Source organism: Hippocampus bargibanti, linkage group LG14 (genome assembly GCF_051943395.1).
Source record: "Hippocampus bargibanti isolate YZ-2025 linkage group LG14, ASM5194339v1, whole genome shotgun sequence".
NCBI lineage: Eukaryota > Metazoa > Chordata > Actinopteri > Syngnathiformes > Syngnathidae > Hippocampus > Hippocampus bargibanti.
In genome coordinates, this window is record NC_142747.1 from 2,622,555 (window position 1) to 2,648,942 (window position 26,388).

General features: G+C 44.9%; 2 protein-coding genes across 3 annotated transcripts; one reads left to right on the top strand and one right to left on the bottom strand.

Moving 5' to 3' along the window:
- Positions 1-823: 823 nt before the first annotated feature.
- Positions 824-6,821, bottom strand: rrp8 (ribosomal RNA processing 8). Its single transcript, XM_089013816.1, has 7 exons — positions 6,525-6,821; positions 5,794-6,046; positions 4,033-4,747; positions 3,812-3,941; positions 3,630-3,736; positions 2,729-2,825; positions 824-1,749 (listed from the first exon to the last, which is right to left on the bottom strand). The coding sequence occupies exons 1-7, from the start codon at positions 6,615-6,617 to the stop codon at positions 1,636-1,638; spliced, it is 1,509 nt and encodes a 502-aa protein (XP_088869942.1). The 5' UTR covers positions 6,618-6,821; the 3' UTR covers positions 824-1,635.
- Positions 6,822-7,259: 438 nt separating this feature from the next.
- LOC148888023 (scaffold protein ILK) lies at positions 7,260-25,341 on the top strand. Of its 2 annotated transcripts, none has more exons than XM_089013817.1 (13): positions 7,260-7,398; positions 8,359-8,584; positions 18,423-18,588; positions 19,958-20,053; positions 20,140-20,236; positions 20,347-20,430; positions 21,374-21,459; positions 21,539-21,648; positions 23,235-23,362; positions 23,441-23,562; positions 23,750-23,849; positions 24,042-24,172; positions 24,314-25,341. In XM_089013817.1, exons 2-13 carry the CDS (start codon positions 8,496-8,498, stop codon positions 24,461-24,463), a joined length of 1,359 nt encoding a protein of 452 aa, XP_088869943.1. In that variant the 5' UTR covers positions 7,260-7,398; positions 8,359-8,495; the 3' UTR covers positions 24,464-25,341. The 2 variants fall into 2 exon arrangements, with proteins under 2 accessions (XP_088869943.1, XP_088869944.1); XM_089013818.1 differs by having other exon boundaries at positions 7,286-7,398; positions 8,482-8,584.
- Positions 25,342-26,388: the final 1,047 nt, after the last annotated feature.

The window sequence follows — 26,388 nt, forward strand, 5'->3', positions numbered from 1 at the left end:
TATTTATTTATAGGGGAGGGGGTTGTTGGATGATGTGCCACAAGCCCGCTGGGGATACGTCAACAGCGCACAGTATGGCAGCCGCGTCAGGTAAGTGGCGTGTCTTTGACAGCTCGCATTTTTTTAAAATTTGATCAGCATATCACTTTGTTCATCTTTTTGTATGATGTGATGTGCTTTCTTAGTCCATTGATTTGTTCAGAGTCCACGTTGCTTTTTGTATTATTTCATTTAAAATTTGTTGTCACGATTAAACGTGAAGTGGGTCGTGTTTGTCTGTTGCGCTTTAAACAAAATAACACAACTATTGAGTATTTTTTTGACCCATCAGTTTTCAGGGTGCATCCAGGTGAGGTAATTTTGTATGTACATGTACATCATTTGATGACGTATTTCCGACGTGGAGCACAAATCTTGGACCTTGTTCAAAAACTTGAAGGGTACGGTTCAGTTCAGCCAGAGTTAGCTTGGCAAAAAATGAAATGAAATGACATATTTGGACGTCGTCCCTATGCAGAAATTCCACCCGCCTTTGGCGTCGGAATCTAAAGAGGTTCGCGTTTTGTTCATTTTGCCGTTGGAAAGAAAACGAGCGAGTCGTTTGATGTGGGGACGTGCGCGAGCTGCTTGACGGTTTGCGTTGCGCACAACTTTCCGCACGTCCGCGCCGCATCGCTCCGCCGTGTTGATGAGGAGCACATTGTGGCCACCCCAGCTGTCGTTCACTCCAACAACGCGCAAGAAAGGGAGGAAAGGCTAGCAAAAATAGAGAAATAAATGGAGAAAAGAGGAATTGACACTTTGTTGCTTAATATTTTACTGATTATACAGGTGCCATTTTGTTTGATTTAACTGTCCAAATGAACTGCTTCTTCCAGCAAGGTGCCAATGTCTCGACTTCAAACAGCGCTTTGGTGTTAGCGCGCCCACTTGTGGCAAATGGTGACAAGTGCAAGTGCAGCAATAATAAAAACAGCTCTGCACTGGTTCAGAAATAATAATACATTTGATTTATAAGGGCCTTTCAAAACTCTCAAGGTCACTTTAGTCACAGGAGAAGTTTTTCTGCGGGTGAGCAGTGGCATCACACGCGTTCACTCAACCCGGAAGTAGTAATAATACATTTCATTTGTAAGCACCATTCAAAACTCTCAAGGTGGCTTTATCACTGGATCAGTTTTTCTGTTCACTCAACCCGGAAGTAACTCAAATAGATAGAAAGCTTGCTAGCTAATAGCCAATACTGTATATAGCTAATAGATAGCTAGCGAGCCAGCCAGATAACTAAGATAGCCAGCTAGGTAGCCAGTAATAATAATAATAATAATTAGAACAATCATCATAATACATTTCATTTATAATGATTATCATCAAAAATGTCATTTTATATCTGGCTAGTCACCCACAAAAATAAATCCGCTTCCATCACTTTTATTTGAATAGAATCTTTCTGGTAAAACTTCATTCTTAATTAAAATGTTTAATGTTGTCCCGCATATTTTTACATATCATACAATTTTCCATATTGGAAGGAATTGGGAAACAATAGTAGCAGGTCGAGATAACAAATGACAAAAGGAAGCACATTTCAAGCATGTTATTTTGCGGTTGATTTTTCAGGTGGGGTGAAAAACGTCATCTCTTCTTGTACAAGCAGGCTTTCAGCTGCAAGCCAAAATTCTTGACGTTTTCTGGCGCTTGGCTCGTCTTGGTGAGGTGGAACGTGTAGAAATGTGTGTTTTCCGTGTCCTAAAAGAGAGCCACGACAAATCACGCATTTGGTCTTCTTTGTTTTATTGCATACCTTCAAGCTAGTGAATAAAATGTTTTTTTCTATATCAAAATGTATGAAACTTGAAAATGTGTTCAATAAATTGGCCATTTATTTGTTTATTGCCAACAAAATAAAAATATCAGCTTATGAAAACCTATATTAATTTGATTAAAAAGATGTGTCCATTTATTATTATTATTAATAATAATAATAATAACACATTTCATTTATAAGTGCCTTTCAAATTTCTCATGGTCACTTTACAGTCACAGGATAAGTTTTTTTTTCTGCAGGTGAGCAGTGGCGGCCACACGCGCCAGCGTTCACTCAACCCGGAAGTAGTAATAATAATACATTTCATTTGTAAGCACCTTTCAAAACTCTCAAGGTGGCTTTATCACTGGATCAGTTTTTCTGTGGGTGACCAGCGGCAGCCACATGCGCCAGCGTTCACTAAAACCGGAATAACTCAAATAGATCGAAAGCTAGCTAGCTAATAGATAGCAAATAGATAGCCAGCCAACAAGCTAGCCACCGAACAGACAGCTAGCTGGATAGATAGCTAAGAGATAGACAGCAAACTAGCCAGCCAATAGATAGCTAGCCAGCTGGATAGATAGCTAATAGATAGCCAGCCGGCTAGCTAGCCAATAGATAGCTAGCCAGCTGGATAGATAGCTAATAGATAGCCAGCCATTAGCCCGCCAGCAGTAACTCAAATAGATAGAAAGCTTGCTATCTCGGCAATCGTTAGCCAACAGATACATAGCTATATAGCCAGCCAGCTAGATCGTGAAGAGATATCTAGCTAGATAGCCAGCCAGAGCTAATAGATAGCAAATAGCTAGCAATGTCAAATTTAATCAACAATCGAGATATAATTTTTTGGGGGATGGGGGGTTGCGTCATTTGAGAGGTCCCTAATCAAGTGACTTGCGGCTGGCGACCTCTCACCTTGGACTCCAACTTGAATCCCAACCTGGCCAATCCCGTGAGAAAGTTGCGCACGTTGTCGAACCTGCTCGCAACCTCTGCGATTTTCAGCACGCCCCTAAAAAAAATAAAATAAAACAAATATAGCGAGAGACCCGGCGGTTCAGAATGTATTATTGAAAAGAACTTTGTGCTAATACTCCCCATTAATATGAATTGTTTTCTGTTCCTTGGTAAAAATCCAGGCAAACAATCGGAATAAAAGTCAGCTTGCCGGGTACATACGCAAGGTTACTGCTAGCTGGCCTGCACACTGCTCATTAGGTTGCATGCTTGCTTTCTGCTGCCTCACAGTAGTATACTGACGTAGTATATTAACGTTAGCATGTAGCTTGTCATAGTGCCACTGACATTTGACTGTTTCATTGTTTCATTGCAAATTAGAATCTATCAAATTAGAACCTTTTCTCTCCACAAAGGCGAATCAACCTGATTTGTTTTTACTCGCGTGCTTATTCAAAATGGGGCGTTTACCTGTTTTGACATCACCGGCACCTAAGTCAACATCATCCAATCAAAATGGCGCTTTCCGCCAACAGAAGTCGAAACAGGAAATGAACAGCGAAAAAGCCAGAATATACAGTAAAGTCTCGTTATATCGATATCGGATATATCGACAGTCCCGGTTATATCGATACTATTTCTATGCACGCACGGAGAAAATTACATGCAAACAGGGTCGGATATATCGATAGTCCCGGTTATATCGATATTTTTTCGGACTCCCTTGAATATCGATATAACGAGACTTTACTGTATATTGAGTTTGATCTGGTCATTTGGTGTGAAAAAGTCGGGAATCCGCCAATCGGCGGACAATTCTCATCCCTACAAATGACGAGTCTTGAATGTATGGACTGACCCTGTTTTCAAGACCCGGTTGGCCTCGAGGAGAAAAGCCACCAGGTTGGTTCCCATCAGCGACAGGCAGAAGACGGCAATGTCCACCGACGCGTCCTCCAGCGGCACCTGCGGGTGGGTGGGGGGTTGACAGTGACCGCGAGTGGCTTGGCGGAAATGCACGCAGAGACGCCGCGTACGCACCCGGGCCATGTCGCAAACCGTCACCAGGTCGCACGTGGCCGCCAAATCGAAGCTGTGCACTTTGTTCTTGACGCTGAGGGCGATCTTGCAGTCGCCACAGCCAAAGTCGGCCACCACCAGCGAGGACGACCTGAAACCAAAAAAAAGATGAGGCTTCATCAGAGGCATCGGCGCTGCTGCTTCACGTCCCATTTGGGTGTGACGGACAATGGACGTGTGACCTGCTGCGAATGTATGCGATGATGGCGTCCACAGGGTTGCTGGGCCAATGGCGCATCTGCGCCTTGAAGCCCCTGTGGTAGATCCGAAAGGCTTCGGGGTCCTGGCGGAACATGCGCTTGGACTCGCCGCTGCTGCTGCTGTACAGCAACTGGTTGATGTAACGGAAGCGGGCCGCGTCCAGCCGCCGCTCCATACGGCTGCGCAAGCGGCTGGAGCGATCTTCCATCGTCGCCTCCTCGCCGATGGGCTCCTCCTCCTCCGGAACAGGCTCCTCCCCCTCAGGAACGGGCTGCTCAGGACCCGTCGCCCGGAGAAGGTTGCGGAGGCGCTGGCGTTTCAGGAGCTTCGCTTTCTGCCCGAGCGCCTCGGAGCTTGGTGGTGATCGCTTGACAGGTTCTTCCTTTTTCTTCTTGGCGCATTGAATCGTTGACATCTCACCGTTTTTTTTCCTTTTCTGCGGCAGCATTTGCTGAACCGGCGCCCGAACTGGCTTGACGCCGTTGACGTGCGAATTCGTCGCCGGCATGGTTTCATCGTCCTTCTTGACCTCCTCCTGAGCTTTATTTTGCCGGTATTTATTTTTGCATTTCCGTTTGTTCTTCATTTTATTTTTCCACTGCTGCCTGGTAACTTTTGCGACATCGCCGGCAGGCTGTTGAGGATTCACTTGGGCCTCCCCCTCGCCGCCGGTTGCCGTTTTGATCTTCCAGACACCTTCCAAAAGACATTTTGCCATTACATATACACACCTCCAAAAAGTAATTGACATTTCACACAGTAATAACAGAACGGCGTTTTAGAACAGACTTTTTACAGTGACTCAACAATGACAACAAAAAAAGTATTTCAACAAGAAACAAGTTACCAAACCGCAGTCATATTTCAAATTGGACTCAATGGACAAAAATAAATGAGATACAGTTAACATCCGAGTTACGACCGGGTTCCGTTCCAACAAAACGGTCGTAATGAAATCCATTCAAAATGGCCGACGTGACGTTTACACGACCGGATAGTATACGAAGTCAATCTGTTGTTTTTAAAGGTTTTCTATTGAATACTATTATATAACAAACTGTTCAAACCTCTAAAGATGGAGGACACTGATTCGCTGTGGCGACCCCTTGAAGGGAAAAGCCGAAAGGAAAAGAAGAATTTTTATCATTGTATAACTGTACATGTACCTGTAATGTATACAAAACTGTTTACTGTACAGTACATTTATAAATGTTATACTTATCTTTTAGTGTTTTTTTCTCATTTTATATTTCATCTTATCAATTTTTATTACTGTATAACTGTACCTGTAATGTATACAAAACTGTTTACTGGACATTTATAAATGTGATACTTACCCTGCTCTCCCTGCTAACGGCCAGAAGAGGTCGCCCGACACACACGCTCGGACTCAGGCGGACGCCGAAGGAAAAAAAGCAGACGGTATCTGCACTGTATAACTACTGTACTGAGTCTAGTCACGCAGTAGACTGCTGTGCGAGTGTGCGACATGATGGCTGGCCAAAATTGTAGTACGCGTTGCCAGCTGCTTGCGCGTTTCGTGCCAGGCATAGAATAAAAAAAAAGGGTCTGGCGGTCGTGGTCGTAATTACGAGTGGTCGTAACTTGCGCCGGTCGTAACTTGGATGTTACCTGCATACTGAAAAATCCGATTTGCTTCAAGTCTAAAGCCACAGTCAGACGTTTCGCTTGACCAATACTTATTGGAAGCAAATTCCCAATCCCAAAATTCCAAAACTCACCACTTGTTTTTTCCACGTTCTTCTTCTTGGCTCCAGTTTTCTCTTCCCTGGCCTCAGTGTTGTTCTCCTGCTCTCCCGTTGTTACACTGGCTTGTTTTTTCCTCTTTTTTCTTTTCTCTTTCGTCTTCTTGGTGTGGGGCCCAGCGGCTTCCGCGTCGCTGTCATGTTGAACCTCTTCGTCGCCCTTCCAGTTTGGTGGCAATTCCAAAGTTTGTAGCGTCCGCAGAAGACTCTTCTTTCCCACACGTTTGGACTAAGCAGAATGGGAAATGTGATGGGTGTGGTAACCGTAAACCAGAATAGACACCCACCTCCCAATTTCCCAACTACTATTCCTGTACAGTATTTGTGATCAATGTTCCCTTTAAGCTGCGCGCGTGCAGTGCTTGCACATACTCAGCGCACAAGAACATCTATGCAGCGCACAAAATAAAAGAAAACAGAAACGCATTACTTAATATATATATATAATGCCGTAACAGTTCACGTACGCTACGCAGCCAATCGAAGCAGAACGGCGCAAATTTGCCCTGCCCTTACGCGCCGAGATACTCGTGTGCGGCCACAGCGTACACATCTGATGTTGCTGACATTGGTCCTCAGTGTGCTCAGGGAGCTTGTATGTCTGCTCAGACCCATGAAAAATTAGAGGGAACATAGTTTGTGATGCTGAATATTTTGTGTGTGCCAATGTCTTACACGTGATCGTTGTGCGTGCTCCACACACATACCTTTACGTCGGTGCTGTTGTTGTTCGTCTGCTTTTTCACAACTTGATTTAAGACGTCGGCGGAGTCATTCCAATCTTCGTCCTCATGAAACATACTTCCCCGCAAACTGTATATTTACGATTGTATGACACCCAAATTCAACTCTATTTTACTCACCAGCCTACTTTGTGTCTAATAGCGACGATTGTTAACGAAAACGGAAAGTTTATCCACATTTAATCTGATGCAGAAGTACATATTACAGCTTGGATGCGCGTGGACGAAGCGCAATAGTTGACCGGCGCGCGTTGATGACGTTGGTAAACGCGTCTCTGCTCGACAAAATTGGAGTAAGTGCGCAGACGTAACACATAAATAATGCATTAATTATACTGGTATTTAATTTAAAATACGTATGGCAAATTAACTAAAGTACTTGTTAAAAATACACATATTTAAATCCACAATATAAAGTGAGATTTTAGTGTGCCGGTGCGTCATGACAGGTACGGTGGTCATGTGCCTTGCGACGAGGTCAAAGCTCTCCGAATAGCCGTCGCCAAATGGTCTGAGGGAACCACGATAAAAATGCCACATGTCGTCCGGAACTACATTGCAACTGAGGTTTTAAGTGTTGATGATAATGGTGGACTTTCGAACACATCGACCCGTCTCCAAAGAATCCATCCCACGAGGGTATCTTATTTGACGCGATTCTCCCTATGGTCTGAAGGGGGCGCAGTACCTTATCCAGCGACCGCGGCCGAGTCCGACGCCCTCCCTTCGCGAGGGTGTGGACGTAGGCGGTCGGCTCGGCACCGTTTAGTCTCCCCGGAACGCCGAACAACACCGCGAGAAACTTCTCCGGAGGCCTCCCTTCACTCTTTTGCATTCGGTAAGCCATCTCTCTGCTATTTTATTTTCGCGGTTTTAAATGGCGGACCGACGCCGACTTTTCTCGCCGCGCTTCAATTGACGCTGAGAGAAACTGAGCGTCCGGAATGGAGGTTAGCTTGCTCGCTTTCCAAATGTCTGAAAATGGTAGTTCCTCGTTTCTTGAGAGTGTCTTCTTCCGTTGTGACACGAGCGCCGCGTTGCGTGGAAATCAACAAGTTTGTTGCGCCCCCCTTCGCGCTCCATAATCGTGTTTTAGCGCGTTAGCCTCTCTTGCTAGCACACAAAATGGTTTATCGAACGTCGCCTTCGTGTCTGAAAGTCTTTGACGGTTTTAATTCATTGCGGTATTTTTTACTCATCTTATAAAGTCGCGCAAGTGTTGACATGTTCGATATAAGCAATTGGCAAGGCACTTTTGGGTAAGTTGGCGCAAATGGCACCAATACTCAATAATGTGTCCCGAATACAAGATGCATTGGTTATCATTCCTGAATGATCAAGTTGAGCGCATTCAAATTGGTGTCGCAAGCAAACAACAGCAATTCCTCCCTTTGAAGGAGCAACGACTTGCAAATATTTGCTTGAATTTGTTTGCAAATGGCCCAAATGACCAACAGACAGTGGTGGATCATACTGGACTCTTATTGAAGGGATTGAAAATTCCATTGGCTTCAAGAAGCGCCTCAAACGAATCTGTTTTGCTCTCGAGTAGGTGACGTCACTGGAAATGATTGTGGATTATACTTAGAATCCAAATCCAAAAGTGAAATAAGTGACTTGGGCCATCATCATCATCATCATCATTATCATCACCACCACCATCTGTCAATTTAGGAGAAGAAACATTTTCACATGAAAAATGTCAATTGGGGGCAATTTAATTAAAAAAAAACAGATGGCCCTGCCCAACGATCAACAGGTTTTTCAACCCCATTTTTTTCAACATTTTCCATTTCAGGCCAGTGCGAGCGCCCCCGCCCCCCCACCCTCTCAAGAATCATCACTCGTGTCCTTCGCTGGCCCCTGTGAGGGACCAATGAAAGTCAGCATTGCTGCATCAGCTCCGCCTTGTGTCACTCAGGTTAACGTGCCAAAATGGACGACATCTTCACGCAGTGTCGAGAAGGCAACGCAGTGGCCGTGCGCCTCTGGCTGGACAACACGGAAAATGACCTCAACCAAGGGTGAGATGCCTTTTAGCTGCAGGTTGTAGAACAGGGAAATAATTCCTCCTTTGCTGTAGAATCGAGTGTTTTGATGTTGTTTACAACGCAGGGGTCAAAGTCAAGGTCCGGGGGACAAATTTTGCCCGCCACACTATTTTATTTGGCCCGCGAAAGCAAATCAAGCAAGTCAAGTGCCATTATGCTTGCTAAAGTCCAAAGCAAAATTTCAAATTGTCCCATGTAAACCTCAATAACAGCCATTATTCTTGACTTCAGATTTGAAAACCACTTAGTCATTAATTGGTTATGTACATGGTGACCCAAAAAGATGCGTACTCATGAAAATTTCAATTGTGGCTTTGATTAAAAAGCTATTTATTTCGAATTACAACCACAGATTTTTCATTTTGTGGAAGCCCATTCACAAGTTTTGGCTATTTCTGTCAATTTTTAGTCAATTTATGGCTTGATTTAGATGTGTTCCAAATGTCCACCATTTGGTTGGAAGCAAACCTGTACTGGTCTTACAAAGTTGTCAATCACTTTGACACCCTCCTCTTTCAGGAGGGTGGCCCAAAAAGATGTGTCCTACTCAGTCCTTCACTGCAGCAATGTTTTCTTCCGAAAGAAAAGTGATTGACAACTTTGTCAGACAAATACAGGTTTGCTTGCAACCAAACGGTGGACATTTGGAACATATCTTGGGAAAGCCATAAATTGACAAAAAAAATGACAGAAATAGCTGAAACTCTGGTGAATGGTCTCCCATAAACTGAATAATCTGTGGTTGTAATTTGAAATAAATAGCTTTTTAATCTAAGCCACAATTGAAATTTTCATGAGTATGCATCTCTGTAATATGTGGAGGGGATGAAACAGTTTAATGGTTTCCCCAAATTCACAACGGCCTCCGAGAGGAAACCGCAACTACAATGTGACCCGCCGCCGAAAATGACTTTGACACCTTTGATGTTCATGAAATTGAACTGCTTTACCCCTCCGAATGGTAAATTGTCGCATCCACTTTGTACCCAAATTCAATCTGCAAAGTTGATGCATACAATCACATTCCTGTCGGGTTTTCCCCAAATGTGTCAATGAGGCTTTGTGCTACGCCAGCAGTGTCAGTCATTTTTGTTGTTATGGTTTCTTCTCGAGTTCCGTTATGAATTTGAGGGAGCCATTAACATGTTTCATCCCTTCAATTTATGACATACAGAACATGCAACGAATTAATAAATAACTATTGGTAGTTTTCAAATCTGAAGTCTAAAAATAATGACTGGTAGACATGGGACAATTTGAGATTTAGCAAGTATAGTTGACATGCTTGGTTTGCTTTGACGGGCCGAATAAAATGATGTGGCGGACCTGATTTGGCCCCCGGACCTTGACTTTGACACCTGTGTGCTCCATGTTGATTTGATCTGCTTTTGCTATCCGCGCCTTCTATCCAAAACGGCGACTTAGCTCTTGCACAGGAGCGACTGACTCTTAATTCATCCCCAACGGGCCCTCTGCCCAGAGACTGAACCCACTTCCTCGGAAGCGCGTGTTTATAGGCCGGGAATTCCCTTCCACAAAGCGCGATGCCAAGCACGGGAAGCTCGCCGTGACGCCCGCGGGGTCTGACGCAATCAGGACCTGGCAATGGTTTCAAGCGGCCAAGATGGCGTCCGCGCCAGTCGATCGCGGGCTCGTTTGGGCTATTCCAGGGGTGGCCAACCAGGAAGACATGAGGAGCCATTTTTTTATGTTGCTGCAAAGAGCCACACACGCGCATGCACTCACACTCACACGTACATGCACACAATGCGAGGACGCACGCTGACACACACGCGCAGACACACACACATGACCACGCACACACGAACATTGCATGCACAACGAGCAACAGCCGGAAACCTAAAAACACAGACACACAAATCTTTTTTACCCCAATTTCCTCCTCTCACCGTTCACAGTCCACAGTCCACTTGGGACCAATCTGCTGGCTCTTGGTCGATTGCGATAGATTTAGCATTTACCACTTGGCACCAATTTCTGCGCATGAGTGGTGATCCAGTCATCTGATCGGCTGCCCTCTGTGTCAATCAAGTAGCGGTAGTAGCTTGATGATAAGCTGATGCGGTTCGTTCTGTGTATTCAGAAACGTTTGAATGGAAGCGCCATCGGCGAGGCGTTTTGGTTGTCGTGTGAAAGCCCAGGAGCCGCATTGAAACAGCCAAAGAGCCGCACACGGCTCACGAGCCTCGAGTTGGCCACCCCTGGGCTATTCCATTACCCAAATGAACATGTGGAGCTGCTTTCTCCCCTTGCCGATTGATTTATCGCCTTGAACGTGAAGAAGTGGAGCACGGACTACTTTTCCATCAATGGATGTCTGCCACTCAGTTGGCTTCCCTTCCCGAAGTTTCTCTCAACCCGTCCACACATTCCGACATACCCGTTTGGGCGACGGCAAATAATGAGGGATCGTCTGCCATCCTGTTAAGAAAAAAAGAGGTTGCAAAATTACTCTGTCGAGTTTGTTCCCCCTCAGAAGTGTCAACTTTTACCTTCCACGTCACTTTTTAGCATGAAATACTTTGCGTTCCCCCCCTCTAGATTGTTTACGCCGCCGCAACATTCCCGGGAAAGCGTGGCATCCGAATTTCCTTACAAGGAATAACATGCAGGCAAATCCACTTGCGTGCTCATTCGGTAGGACGAGCGTAGTGGGCTCGACTATCCAAGTCGTGTTTGGTCAGAATGCACCTCCGCCACTACTCAATGGCTCCCACCCCCCTAGTAGTTTCTTTCCTGACATTCTTCTTTATTCTGCCTGTTCGAAGACCGCTCTTCTTGTTGAAATTGCGCTCAAATCTTCAGCACTTAAAGTGCAAACTCGCCATCTCAGCCTCTTCTTCTTTTCCTTTGGGCTGTTCCCTTCAGGGGTCGCCACAGCGAATCAGTGTCCTCTATCCAACCCGGTGCTTCCTCTTCTCTCACACTAGCTACCTTCATGTCCTCTTTGACAACATCCATAAAGTTCCTATTTGGTCTTCCTCTGGGTCTCCTGCCTGGCAGTTCAAGTAAGGATGTGACAAAAAGTTTCAATAATAATTCATCACACATTTTCTAATGCCATATTAAAGTGCATTTAAATAGGTTTCAAATGATGTATAGATTATTGTTCTATGACAAATAATAAGGAAACAATGGAATTTTTAATTTTTGAAATATGAGCGGATTTTCTACCTGTAATTACACAGTTAAAACAATGAAAATCGGTGACCAAGTTCTTTATTACAGTTTAAACTATCATAACTTTCTTAATTTTTGGCAGAGCTTAACGAGTAAGGTACCATTGGAAAGCTTTTGAAATTCTAAACAAGATCAGAAAAAAACAAAAGATTCAAAATATAAATTAGCAAATATCAACGATCGAATGCAGGTAGATTTTCGTCAGAAATCAAAAATGGTTGTCACTGAATACTAGGAAAGAAAATTGCGAGCTCTCGAAATATATCTGCTAATGCTTCTTTTTGCTTGATACTCGGCAGTTATGGAGAAAAATATATATTCTGCCACTTCTATGAGTTATAAAAATACAACTTACTGACCTTTATAAACTGTAGTGTTAGCAAAAAGCGCATAAACTTCAATCAATTTTTCGCCCCGTTTCTCGTTGTCGTATTCGGAAATTTCAAGAACCAGCATGAAGGGAAACGTGTAATACGTCATCATAATCTGCATAGCTTGGAAAATCCCACGAAAAACAATTACGTATTTCACAAAAATGCAATGGTATACGACTGCGAGTACAGAGTGTGATCGGTTCCCTGGACAGAACCAATCGCGGTGGAATATAAGTCTCTGTAGCGTACCTTGTTCAAGACTTGTCCTCCATCTGCATCCTCTTCTCTCACACCAGCTACCTTCATGTCCACTTTGACAACATCCATAAACCTCCTCTTCGGTCTTCCTCTCGGTCTCCTGCCCGGCAGTTCAAGATTCAGCATCCTTCTCCCGGTATAGTCACTCTCTCTCCTCTGGACATGTCCAAACCACCTCAGTCTGGCTTTCTCTTCAAAGCCTCTAATGTGAGTTGTCCCTCTGATCAACTCCTTTCTGATCCTATCCAACCTGGTCACTCCCAATGACAACCTCCACATCTTCATCTCTGCTACCTCCAGCTCTGCTTCCTGTCTTTTCTTCAGTGGCACTGTCTCCAGTCCAAACATCATGGCTCGTCTCACCACCGTTTTATTCACCTTACCTTTCATCCTAGCTTCTCTCACACATCACACCTGACATTTTTCTCCAGCCCTTCCAACCTGCCTCTGCCTCTCCATTGCTCCGGAGAGTTGAACCCAAGTACTTAAAATCTTCCACCTTCTTTATCTCTTCCCCCTGTAGCATCACTCTTGCACTTGGATCCTTCTCATTCACACACATATATTCCATCTTGCTGCGACTGATCTTCATTCCTCTCCGTTCTAGGGCATACCTCCACCTCTCTAGTTTCTCTCCCACCTGTACCCTGCTCTCGCTACAGATCACAATGTCATCTGTAAACATCATGGTCCAGGAAATTCTTGTCTAACATCATCTGTCACCCTGTCCATCGCTATCTTTGCCTCATCTCCCAAATGTTTTTCTTCAAACATGCACTTGGCCTTGTTGCGCTTCAGTCGTTATCTTTATTTAGCCGGCAAGCTAAGCAGCTGTCGCCGCGCAGGCTAAGCCGTGCGCCGTTGATGACTCCTTGTTTGGGAAGGCGAGATGGAGGAAGGGAGAGAGGTTGACAGGGCGCTTGCTGATTTTTAGTGGGCCCCGTACTTGCGCTGACACTTTAGTTGAGCGAATGGCCGTCGAAAGTGCCGCATGGCCGTCTCGGGGGATCCCATGACTTAGTTTGATTGTAAAACGGGATGAGTCGTCCTTTATGGGGGCTCACCTCTTCAGTTTGACGCGTTCCTTCTGTTGCATCTGCCAGACGGAGAGGCCCGTTGGCAGGTGGTACCGCCCGAAATAAATGACTGCGGCGGGCCGGGAGGGCCTTCAGTTGGGAGTTGGCAGGGTGTGTGTGTGTGTTTGGACCATGTCGAACTCAAAGGGAAAATGGATCCCGAAAACCTCTTCACACTCGAAATAGACTCGGGGAAACTGGAGTGAGGGCTTCAAAGGGCCTTCACGACACTGACTCGATGGAACACACGTCCGGACTTGACACGCGGAGGAGACGCCTCAGCGCGTGGGCCGAGATGACACACGGGCGAGCCTCGTTGACGCCAGGGCTAACTTGACGCCCACGTGGTCTTCACGCCTCCTCCAACCCAAATGACACACGAGCGCATTTGACACGCGGCCAACTTGACGCGGACTGAAACTTGAAACGTGGAGGCCAGTTGACACGCGGGCCAATTGGCCCAATAGGGGACGCACAAAATAATCCTTTGGCGGTGGTCTCCACTCAAATCTCCCAAACGGCGCCATTTTGTCAACAGTCCAGATCTTCCTTGCAGATGCATCCGACTTCCTTCTGGGGAGATGGTGAATGGGAGCTAATGACTTTTTTGGGTTTGGCCTTTTGCTCAGACAGGAAATGACCCTCCTCCTCCACCCGATGTACAGATATACCCTGCGGTGGGACTGAGAGGGGTCTGTGCTGGACCTCGCCTCCACCGCGAAGGACGTGTTACCACAAGCCAGTGGAACAGCCGCTGGGGGGGGGGGTTGAGATTCCGTCATAATGCTCCTTCAGTCCTCTCTGGCCTTGGTGTGACTTGATGGAGGAAGCGTGCAAAGCCAACGGAGATTAGCAAGACAAATGGCACATTGACCTGAAGCCCAAAGAGCTATCGCTGTCCTTCAAGTTGACGCACCGGGCACCTTCATGTGAGGGACATCCGGCCCACCATATAGACCAGTGGTGTCAAACGTACGGCCCACGGGCCGGAACCGAACCCCAAGGAGGTTCGATCAGGCCCACAGGATAATTTGAAAGTGGAAAAATGCATAAAAGACATGGAATTAATATCAAAGTCAGCTTTATTGTCAAATATGCTAATATGCATGACATACAGCACAGATGAAATTACTGTCCTCTCGGACCCAACATGCAAGGCACTTATAATGACTTTAACAAACATCATAAACATGAAAACACCAATTAGCCGGGAGAGGGGAGCCGCTGCGTGTTCACGCGCCGCCATCTTGGGAAAAACAAAAATAACAAATAATATGACAACACAAAGACACAGAGAGTCATTCATTCTTCAGGACTTGCTGTACCCTCTTTGTGATGACATGAAGCAGTTCTAGATGAAAGGGGAGAGGATCAAAGCATCCGTGTCAGCAGTGGATCACGGACGTCATGGTGGAATTTACAAGTCTACTACAAGCTAAATGTTGAAAGCAAACACGAAGCTGTAGCATCCATTGACGAAAAGACATTGTCTCACATCTCCTGTCCCATATAAATCCACTTCAATTCCAAGCCGCGACAGTTCCACATACGCATCGGCGCTCTGCGCTGACGCTGCTGCCATGCATCCATCCAACTGCAGACTGTCCAACAGCACCGACCTTACCGCTGAAAAAGCGGGGCTGTGAAGATGCTGCCCATTACAGGCGCAAAAAAAGCACAATGGCCCCAGAGCTGTCCAGCGATGACAGTCAAATGGCTCCGACATTCCTCCCATTCAAAAACAGTACTGGCATATTCATGCTGCCGAAAGGCGCAACCGCTCAGCACAGTCTCCTCCTTGATGATTGTCGTGGCCAAAAATGCTGAAAAACAATCTGTATCCGTTCCACGTGATGCACAACAACATAAAGTGACAAAAGAAAACACAATAACAAGACAAAAACAACACAAAAGCAAGGCTTATGAGAGCACTTGCTGATGGCTGCCATCTTTATAATATTTTTAATTCGCTGCAATTCACCGCATCACTGAGACAGACTGAAAACTGCAGACGGTGTCAATGCGCCATCTGCTGCTTCTTACGACGTTGTTAATACTTTGGTCTCTACCTCTCCGCTACACCCTCATTAGCCAAAATGTCGTTATCCAAACGGAGAAAAGTAGATAAGGAGTGTAGAATTTTCAAAGAAAAATGGACCACGTCCTATTTATTTACAGAGATGCACGGAAAACCTTTGTGCTTGGTGTGTTTGCAACAAGTTTCGGTATTGAAGGAATATAATATTTGACGCCACTACGAGACTCATCACAGTGAAAAATATGACTTGTTGCGAGGACAACTGAGAAGAGAAAAGATTTAACGAATTGCTGGCGGGTCTGAGGAAACGGCAGTCAACTTTCATCCGGAGCCGAGAAGTCAATGAAGCAGCGGTAAAAGCCAGCTACCTAATTGCTAGCGAAATAGCAGTAGCATCGAAGCCGCATTTTGACGGTGACTTTGTTAAACAATGCATGATGAAGGCGGCTGAACTTGTATGTTCCAAGAAGCGACAAGGTTTTGCCAATATTAGCCTGACGAGGAATACTATAGCAGAGAGGATTTATTGCATTTTCCGTGGCAACTGACGAGAGCACTGACATCACAGACGTGGCCCAACTGGCCATATTTATTCGAGGAGTTGATGAGACATTGACTGTTACTGAAGAGTTTCTTGAGTTGGTGCCAATGATGGACACCACAACAGCCGAGGACATTTTTGGCTCTGTCGTTGCTGTATTGGACCGAGTTAGAATGGACCGGTCCCGCGCTGTCAGCCTGGCTACAGACGGCGCGTCATCCATGGTCGGAAAGAAAGCAGGTATCGCGACAAAGTTCAAAGACAAAGTACAAGCCCTTAATAGAGGAGATCGTTTCTGGACATTTCACTGTATTTTGCACCAGGAGGCATTGTGTTGCAAGTCGCTGAAAATGGACCACGTCATGGAGGTGGTTGTTCGCACTGTAAATTTCATCTGGTCCAGAGGTCTGAACCATTGTCAGTTTGACAAACTTCTCAGCGACAGCAACATTACCCACAGCCTGCCATACCACACTTTAATGTTAGTCAGCAGCTTCAAAACAACAGTTCTGTGATGGAATTCGTTCATACAACTCCATAAATTTTCATTATGTATTGTATTTGTATGTATGTTTCATGTATGAAGTTTACAGATTTGCAGGACAGGTGAACACTTTCTTCATTACACATTTAAAATCACTTTCCTTAGTTTGTAAGGTGTACGCAGGGATTACATTTAGATTTTATATGCGTATGTGTAAGTGGTTTAAAAATTCCCTTTCTTCAAAAGTCATTTAATCTTAAAGTGCATTACTATATTTTTCAGTACCAATTAAAGTTTTGTGCCTTTGTACAATCAGTGGGATCAGTTGCAATGCATATTTGTGAATGATAAAAGTAAATTGCACATTTGTCTAAGGAAATACAGTAAAGTCTCGTTATATCGATATCGGTTATAGCGATAGTACTGCTTATTACGATACTATTTCTATGACCGCAAGGAGAAAATTTACATGCCGCAGGATTGGATATATCGATAGTCCGGTTATATCGATATTTATTCAGACTCCTGAGAATATCGATATAACGAGACTTTACTGTATGAGGTGTTTCATGAAATGTTTTGTAAAAGTATAGTTCATTAAATGTCAATATTTTCCTAATGTTCTTGTGCTTCTTTACACATGACGTTTTTGCTATTTTTAGCAGAGTATGGTATAATTTTAATGGTCCGGCCCACTTGACATCTCCCTAGGCCGTATGTGGCCCGCCATGCGAAATGAGTTTGACACCTTTGATATAGACGCACCCAACGAAAAGCAGGCTCTGTGTAAGAGGCTCAATCCACATGGAGGTGTCGTTGGCCCATGCTGGAATTGACATGCAGGAAGGACACTTGATGGCCTTGACATGACACTTGACACCGTCTGTCACTTAATACAGTAAAGTCTCGTTATATCGATATTCAAGGGAGTCCGAAAAAATATCGATATAACCGGGACTATCGATATATCCGACCCTGTTTGCATGTAATTTTCTCCGTGCGTGCACAGAAATAGTATCGATATAACCGGGACTATCGATATATCCGATATCGATATAACGAGACTTTACTGTAATAATACATTTTATTTTGAGTGCCTTTCCAAGCTCTCAAGGACACTTTGCAGTCCCCAGTTTACACCCGGCTACACCCCGTTTTCCATCTCCTTTCACCGTTTGATCAATGACGCCCAAAGTCGGGTTGAGCATCAAAGAATTCTTACTTTAATCTCAGAATTCTCACTTTAAAGTCAGAATTCTGAGATAAAAGTGAGAATCTTTTATTTTATTTTTCCTCTTCCGTACTTTTTGACCGCATCAAATCCATGGTATCGCTTTAACTCATTCGCTGACAGAAAATGTGCAAAAAATGTGTCCAGTCCAATGCCAGGGTTTTTGTCATTGCCACTCTAATTCCAGGGCCCACAGAATATTGCGTTTTAGGACTATATTGATTAATCTAGCGCTTGAACAATAGCTAAAGCTGCAACAAAACACTCACATGGACAAAAAGCGAAATGCTGCCCCCTCATGAAAGGGGAAAACATTGCCAAAGGTCTGAACAGCACTTTTTCGGCACCCAAGCAAGAAAAAAAACAACCTGAACTAATGGCGCTCAATGTCATATTTTCAAGTCTTGAATAAATTTGTAAATGGCAGTGAATGAGTTAATCAGTCTCTCTGTCATGACATTTATATTCCACATGATCGAGTAATAGAACAAACAAAGCCCGATGAGGCTTCGAGCCAGAAGTGAAGCGATCATTTGGATGGAAAAGCCTCGTTGCTTCACGAAGCTTCAGTTGTCCATCAGCATTGAACTGCGATGGTGATTTTGCAGGGACGACCACGGCTTCAGTCCTCTGCACTGGGCGTGTCGGGAGGGCCGCTGCAGCGTGGTGGACATGCTCATCATGCGCGGCGCCCGCATCAACGTCATGAACCGCGGGGATGACACGCCCCTGCACCTCGCCGCCAGTCACGGACATCGCGACATTGTGGGAAAGGTACACCTGTGCGCATTCATTTGCCAGATTGTCTTGTTTCGTTGATGTTATGTCGCCATATTTGTTTGGGATCTTCTTTTTTTAATGGTCTACTCAGCAGGGATGAGAATTTTCCACTGATGGGCGGATTTCCGACCTTTTCAGACCAAATGACCAGATAAAACTAAATATGTATTCTCGCCTTTTCTCTGTTCATTTCCTGTTTCGGCTTGTGTTGGCGTAAAGCGCAATTTTGATTGGATGATACTGACGCCGGTTGGCGGAAAGCGCCATTTTGATTGGATGATCTTGATTTAGGTGTCGTTGAAGTCGAAACAGGTAAACGCCTCTTTTTGAAGAAGTGAACGAGTAAAAAAAATCCGATGCCTTTGTGGAGAGAACAGGCTCGAATTTGATAGATTCTAATTTGTAATGAAACAATACCATAGATGAAACAGTCGAATGTCAGTGGCACTATGACAAGCCTCATGCTAACGTTAGCATGAAAATACTACTGTGAGAGGCAGCAGAACGCAAGCGTGCAAGCTAATGAGCAGTGTGCAGGCCAGCTAGCAGTAACCTTACATGTGTAGGATTGGATTTTTGGATTTGCTTTCATTAGTCTCGCAGTGGAGAAATTTACATTTCACGGCAGCAAAGTTATGAAAGGAATGAAAGTAGAAAAACAAAATATATGAGCTGCTGGAAAGGCAGCCACTCTCGCGGCGCCGTATTGAAATCAAAAGAACAAAAAAACTAAATAAATAACATGACAACACACAGTCATTCATTCTTAAGCACTTTCTGTACCCTCTTTGGTACATGAAGCAGTTCTAGATGAAAGAGGAGAGGATCAAAGTGTCTTTTCACCAGTGGATCAGGGACATCATGGTGGAATTTGCACGTCGACTGCAAGCTAAATGTTGAAGGCAAACACACAGCTGTGGCATCCATTGACGAAAAGAGATTGTCCCACATAAATCCGCTTCAATTCCAAGCCGCGACAGTTCCACAAACGCTTCGGCGCTTCTGCCTTCTTCTTTCCATGCACGCCATGGCTTGAGGAAGCCATGCAAGATATGTGTGTATATATATATATATATAACAGCATATGTGCGTGTGCACCCCACGCCTTTTTTCAGACCTTTTTCTTAGTTGTCAATCTCATCCCTGACTCAGCATTTGGTGCTGAGCATTGCGGACTCGGCATTAGAACACGTAGCATAAACTTGTCGGAATCTGTCAGGTGCTGGCATTGCTTGTGAGTTAGTCTCCGATGCTTAGAAACTTTGCCTGCCAGATCGGCGCTTTGGTACCGGCGTGTCTCAAGACAATCAAGGACAGCGTCTGTCTCTGGCATCTCATCCTTTTGCTTGTCCCTTTTTTGTAGCTGATTCAGTGCAAAGCGGACACCAACGCAGCCAACGAACACGGCAACACGCCGCTGCATTACGCCTGCTTCTGGGGACAAGATCTCGTGGCGGAGGTTTGGAGCGCCCCTCGGTGGCCTTCAAGTTGGATTTGTGGACGCCTCCCTTGCCGTAACGTTTTGCTCCTTGTCCATTCTGCCAGGACCTGGTGAATAACGGCGCTCAGGTGAGCATCTGCAACAAGTATGGGGAAACGCCCATGGACAAAGCCAAACCTCACCTGCAAGTGCTTCTCAAAGGTGCCCGTATGCCCCGTCGCTTCCCGTTTCTCTATATGCTTCCGGGAAGCAGACTCTATTCTGTCCTCCATTTTTTTTTTTTTTTTTTTGGCTTTTCTTCTGTGGTGTAGAAAAAGCGGAGAAAATGGGACAGAATTTGACCAAAATCCCCTTCAAAGACACCTTTTGGAAAGGCACCACCAGAACACGACCCCGTGAGTACAGAACACAACGCCAGAGCTACTTGGTCTTTAGTTTGTGCATACAGTGATACCTCAGTTTACAAACTTAATTGGTTCCCAGAAAGTGTGTGTCAGGCAAAAAGGTCGTCTGCCAAACATTTATTTCCCATAAGAAACCATTAAAATGAGAATAATCCGTTCCCAGGTCCCCGCAAAACATAATTTTCTACTAAATAAGACATAAAACTACACAAAATATACCTTATTTTATGTATAATAATTGTGCTATTGGATTATAATTCAAGAAATAAACTGTACTGTATAATCAAGTGGTTTTATTGATCTTTGTGATGGTCGTTGATGTAGTTGCCTCTTGATGATATCCGAGTAAAGTTGCCGTGCTTTCTCTGTGATGATACCCTCACTCACTGTCCCCTGCTAGCTGCTTTTCGTTAATCCAAATGAACAGAAGTTTTTCAACCTCTTCTATTGCCTGAGACCGTTGCTTAGACAACACAGAAACACCCTCAGCACACGTAGCAATGGTCAAATTAGCATACTGGTCCTGGGACGCTAAGTCACTCAAACGCACAACTCGTTCGTGGTTTTTAATGATCTTCTGCTCGACCGACCGTCTTTTTCTTTTGAGTCCTCTTCGGTTTAACACTAGCCTGTGGTGGGGTATTTTTCGGTCCCATAATAGCAAAAGTACTCCACACGATAACAAACTGCACTCAAACAAAGGTGATGACGAAAACTTGTCCGTCAGCCACTGTGGCGCTGTGTAGTTTGCTTCGTCCGACGAAAACTATTTTGTATGCCAAGATTATATTCTAGCATAAGGCGAAAATTTTGTTAGCTGAAGCGGTCGTAAGCTGAGGTATCACTGTATGTCGATTTCAATTGCTTTGTGACGAGTGTTCGACATGTGTCTGTCAATTGCCAAGTGGCGTATCTTTTGTTCTTCCTTTTCTAGGCAACGGGACTTTGAACAAACACGCAGGCATCGACTACAAGCAGCTCTCTCTCCTAGCCCGAATCAACGAGAACCAGTCTGGAGAGGTCCGTTGAGAAGCAATTTTCACCCCCCACCCCTTCACCACGTCTGTAACCTGCATACCGTGTCCTTGATGGTTTGCAGTTATGGCAAGGCCGCTGGCAAGGCAACGAGATTGTGGTCAAAGTGCTTAAGGTCCGCGACTGGACCACGCGGAAAAGCAGGGACTTCAATGAGGAGTATCCCAAACTCAGGTGCCCATACCACGCTGCCCTCCTTACGGGATGCAGAGAAAGTGACTCTCGGTGGCATGAAGCGGAAAGATGTCAGATGGGCCCCCATATTATTTTTTCTTTGCTTCCTTCAATCCACATCAACCCTAATGAGAGGGTACGATGTTAAATGAATTAAACCACTGGTGTCCAAGTCAAGGCTTGGGGGCCAAATGTGGCCACCCACCACATTTTTTTTCGGCCCACGAAAGCAAATCAAACTTGTGACATTCCATGCTCATCTATTGAGCTAGCTAGCGAGTAAACTATCTAGCTCTTGTTCTATTCAAATAGCTGGCTAATCCCTTATATCACAGGTGTCCAAGTCAAGGCCTGGGGTCAAACATGACCCCCCCCCCCCCCACCACATTTTATTCGGCCCACGGAGGCAAATCAAGCTTGTGAAATTCCATGCTCATCTATTGAGCTAGCTAGCGAGTAAACTAGTTAGCTCTTGTTCTATTCAGCTAGCTGGATAATCCCTTACATCACAGGTGTCAAAGTCAAGGCCCGGGGGCCAAATCTGGCACGCCACATCACTTTATTTGGCTCGCCAAAGCAAATCAAACTTGAGAAATGCCATGATACTTGCTAATGTCCGAAACAAAATTTCAAATTGGCGTATGTCAGCCACAATAACATTCATTATTTTTTACTTCAAATTTGAAAACGGGTTATCCAGTGTCTGAAATAACTCCCGGGGCTTGCAACTTTTACGTCGAGCGTACAATTTACAAAACGTCTCCGCCCGGGTGGCCGATAATGATAATTTTTTTTTTTTTTTTTGAACGAAATTTCACAATCTGAATACATTTTTCTGATTTTGAAATCTTCCTTTGGTTTGGCAATTTTGGAATTTCGGTTCGTTTGTCAATTTGCATCCTCGGCACGGCAGCCAATCAGAAGCCTGCTTCGTGTATCCGGACTTTCCAGAGCTTTATAAGTTCGTGCATTTGCATATCGTTTTCCAACGTAGATGCACAGAACATCAACCCCAGAAGAAAGATTCAAAAGAAGCTAACAAAATTTATGACGCTACAAAATGTCAACGTACATTATCCCGTGACTGTAAAGTGTCCTTGAGAGTTTTGAAAGGCACTTGAAATAAAATGTATTATTATTATTATTATTATTATTATTAAAAGCATCGTGGCTTGTAGCAGACGACGCAACGCAAACGTTGCATTGTGCAACATGCCGAACAGTGTATGGACAAACGACAATTGGAGCAGAATCATCAGCAAGGTAGGTACATCCTTAATCAAAAAAATCCTTAATACTTTGTAACAATGGTTTTTTTTTGCGATTAGTTGTCTTATTGTGTTTCAAATTGTGAAAAATGGGGCAGGCAACTTTTCAGAGTTGTCTGCCCTGGTGTCCGCTAACTTTTTGTCATGAGTTTCAGACACTGGTTATTCATTAATTTGACGTATGCTCTAGATATAATATGTGGAGGGGCTTCCCCAAATTCATAACGGCTCCCCGACCGTCACTGCAATGTGGCCCGTGTAAAAAAATAAAAAAGAATCCCGGTTGATTTCCGCCGTGCTATGCCGTTGTCCTCCCAGGATATTTTCTCACCCGAACGTCCTCCCCATGTTGGGAGCCTGTCCGTCTCCGCCGGCCCCCCACCCCATCATCATCACGCACTGGATGCCGTACGGTTCCCTCTACAATGTGCTACACGAGGGCACCAGTGAGTATTTTTTGCCGTCACGCTGCCGCCCGTCGTCTGAGCGTTTCTTGACGCCCGCCATGTCGTCGCCGTCGTCAGACTTTGTAGTGGACCAGACGCAGGCGGTCAAGTTTGCTTTGGACATCGCCTGCGGGATGGCCTTCTTGCATACCTTGGAGCCCATGATCCCGCGGCACTATCTCAACAGCAAGAGCATAATGGTGAGGAGACAGACGCAGCTTGGAACTTGTTTTCCCCGTTATGGTGTGGTTCCCTGTTCGTGCCAGCGTTAGCTTGCTCGCACAGAGGATGTCGGCCAGCGCTCCTGCAACATCTCATGCCACCCGACCAGCAACCGCCTCTCAAAGAAAGGCACAATCATGAAATAGTCCCCCCTCCCCCTGACAGATCGATGAAGACATGACAGCCAGGATCAGCATGACGGACGTCAAGTTCTCCTTTCAGTGTCCCGGCAGGATGTACTCGCCCGCTTGGGTGGCCCCCGAGGGTACGTGACGCAGCACACGTGCATCCAAAGTGACATCCGGAGCACAAATGATTACTTTAGAGGAGTGAGCCAAATGTCATCCCTCTTTAGATGTCCTCCACAGATGTCTCGTCTAAACTCATTAGGACCAACGTCCTAACGAACGTCATAAGTTGCAATGAGTGCTAACTTGGCCCGATTGATGGCTTGCAGCTCTGCAGAAGAAGCCGGAGGAGATCAACCGGCGCTCGGCGGACATGTGGAGCTTCGCCGCGTTGCTGTGGGAGCTGGTTACCAGGGAGGTGCCTTTCGCCGACCTCTCCAACATGGAAATCGGCATGAAGGTCAGTCAAAGACTCCTTACGTGGAGCGATGGCTGCCACACTCCAAACGTCCTTGTGGAGTGGCCTCGTCCATTTTGTGGACGAGGTCTCGACGACCCCGATTGACGTCGGTCATAACGTTGTGTTTTTTTTCCCCTTCAGGTTGCCTTGGAGGGCTTGAGGCCTACCATCCCTCCCGGCATCTCGCCGCACATCTGCAAGTTGATGAAGATCTGCATGAACGAGGACCCGGCCAAGAGGCCCAAGTTTGACATGATTGTGCCCATTTTGGAGAAAATGCAAGACAAGTAAAGAAAAAAAACACGTTTTTACCTCCGGGATGTTGCCTTCTACTTTTTTTTTTTTTTTTCTCTTAGCGCAGCATCGAGCGCCGTCACCACTAAAATCCAACTGCCTTTCTTTTTCTTGTTGACCTTTTATTCTGGGAATATCTATTGTACATGTCAACTGTAATCATGGACTGAACACACGTGACTTAAAAAAACTGTGATCGGCATTGATGGCTTTTTTGGGGGGATCTGAGCGGTTCCCATATGTTGCTGCTCGTACGTCAAAAATCATCACCTCACTCCACCCTCAGTCTTTGTTAAGGGCATACTCAAAGAGAGTAAGCCATTTTCCGTACTTTTGTTCCGTTGAAATTTAGCAAAAAAAGCATCTACTGCTGAAAAGTCTGAAATTGGCCAAATTGTGACACTGGGCGCTTTTGACGCGATGCCAGCGAAAGGCTCAAAGCAGCTCACATCCCAGCAGCTTGAGTTGCCACGTCAGCATTTTGTAAAGCATTTCTCTGTCATGAGTTAAGCATTTTTTTAAACATAAAATAGTGTACGCACGATGACGGACAGTCTACATATTTTGGACCTCTCATTGGAAAATGTAGCCCAAATATGCCTTTTGTTATTTCACCATGCATCAAAGTGCCTGAGAGGAAACCTGAGTGTTGAATTATTGAATTGTTGCCATCAAACGAAGAACAAAAGATGACTTAGTTTAGAACAGAATGCTTGCGTCCTGCAGCCGGTCTATTTGCCTTCGTCTTCTCTTCATTCACGCTTGTCATTGTCGGCTTACTTCTTTGCGTCCAAGCCAAAGTCAAAAGCAAGCTATACAAATGTATGTATTTATATCTATACAGTATATATATTAAATTGAAAAGTAAGAATTGATTTAATGTTTGATGATTCTTTTTGTATAGAAGACACAAGAAAAGCTTGTTTGGGACCTCCCGCGGAGGTCATGAGGGAATTATTCCCCACACTTGACGTTTCGTACTTTATGTCAGAGCCATGACCTCTGCGCTGTGAGGTCAGCTCGCAAACCACTGTATCATCGGGGCCCCCTGAGTGTGTAAACCTGATGACATTTTAAACAAATATATTTTATTGCTTTACACCTTCAAGTACCGTATTTTCCGGGGTATAAGCCTCACCCCCAATGAATGGTGTATTTTCAAACTTTTTCCATATATAATAATACATTTATAAACTTCTTTCAAAACTCTCAAGGTCACTTTTCAGTCACAGCATAAGTTTTTCGGTGGGTGAGCAGCGGCAGCCACACTCGCCAGCCTTCACTCAAACCACAAGTAACTCAAATAGATAAAAAGCTAGGTAACTGATAGACACATCACAAGCTAGATAGCTATATAAATATTAGATACCCAGCTATATGGATACCTAGCCAGCCAGATAGCTGATAGATAGCAAATAGATAGCCAGCGAAGTAGCTCGCTAGACAGCCAGCTAGGTAGCTACAGTTGAAGGTATTGCAGGGTGACTTTATTTACTCAGATGTGCAAAGGGAGCGAGTGAGAAAGGGGGAAAAATAGGCAAAGGCCTTGTTACATATAAGGCACACGTTCAGTAGAATAAAAGTTGTCCAAATATAATCTGTTAATACATTGTTTTCCAAATACAAGGCACACCACATTGTAAGGTGCTACAGTTAAGGCTGGGGTAACACTACGTACTTCTTGGGGCGATGGAGTCGGTGGCAACTGACAGTCTTTACGATACCTGTTGTGGCTCAATATGACTTTACATGTAAGATGCACCTGCATATAAGGCGCAGGGTCATCTTTTCAAGAAAATCAAGGCTCATGGGTGCGCCTTACACACCGGAAAATACGGTCATTGAAAGGTTGCATTTTGAAAATGTTCCACCCTTGAGTCGTAACGAGCCGTCTCGCGCCGAGGGATGTCGACCCTCGGAGG

What these genes read in the sequence shown, in the direction of transcription:
- LOC148888023 (XM_089013817.1), top strand. Translation starts at nt 8,496, where the DNA reads ATGGACGACATCTTCACGCAGTGTCGAGAAGGCAACGCAGTGGCCGTG. An exon ending in GAGGAGTATCCCAAACTCAG is followed by an intron (nt 21,649 to 23,234) that starts GTGCCCATACCA and finishes TTGTCCTCCCAG; the next exon opens with GATATTTTCTCACCCGAACG. An exon ending in TCAACAGCAAGAGCATAATG is followed by an intron (nt 23,563 to 23,749) that starts GTGAGGAGACAG and finishes TCCCCCTGACAG; the next exon opens with ATCGATGAAGACATGACAGC.
- rrp8 (XM_089013816.1), bottom strand. Translation starts at nt 6,617, where the DNA reads ATGTTTCATGAGGACGAAGATTGGAATGACTCCGCCGACGTCTTAAAT. An exon ending in ATCGCATACATTCGCAGCAG is followed by an intron (nt 3,942 to 4,032) that starts GTCACACGTCCA and finishes TTTTGGTTTCAG; the next exon opens with GTCGTCCTCGCTGGTGGTGG. An exon ending in AACCGGGTCTTGAAAACAGG is followed by an intron (nt 2,826 to 3,629) that starts GTCAGTCCATAC and finishes TATTTTTTTTAG; the next exon opens with GGGCGTGCTGAAAATCGCAG.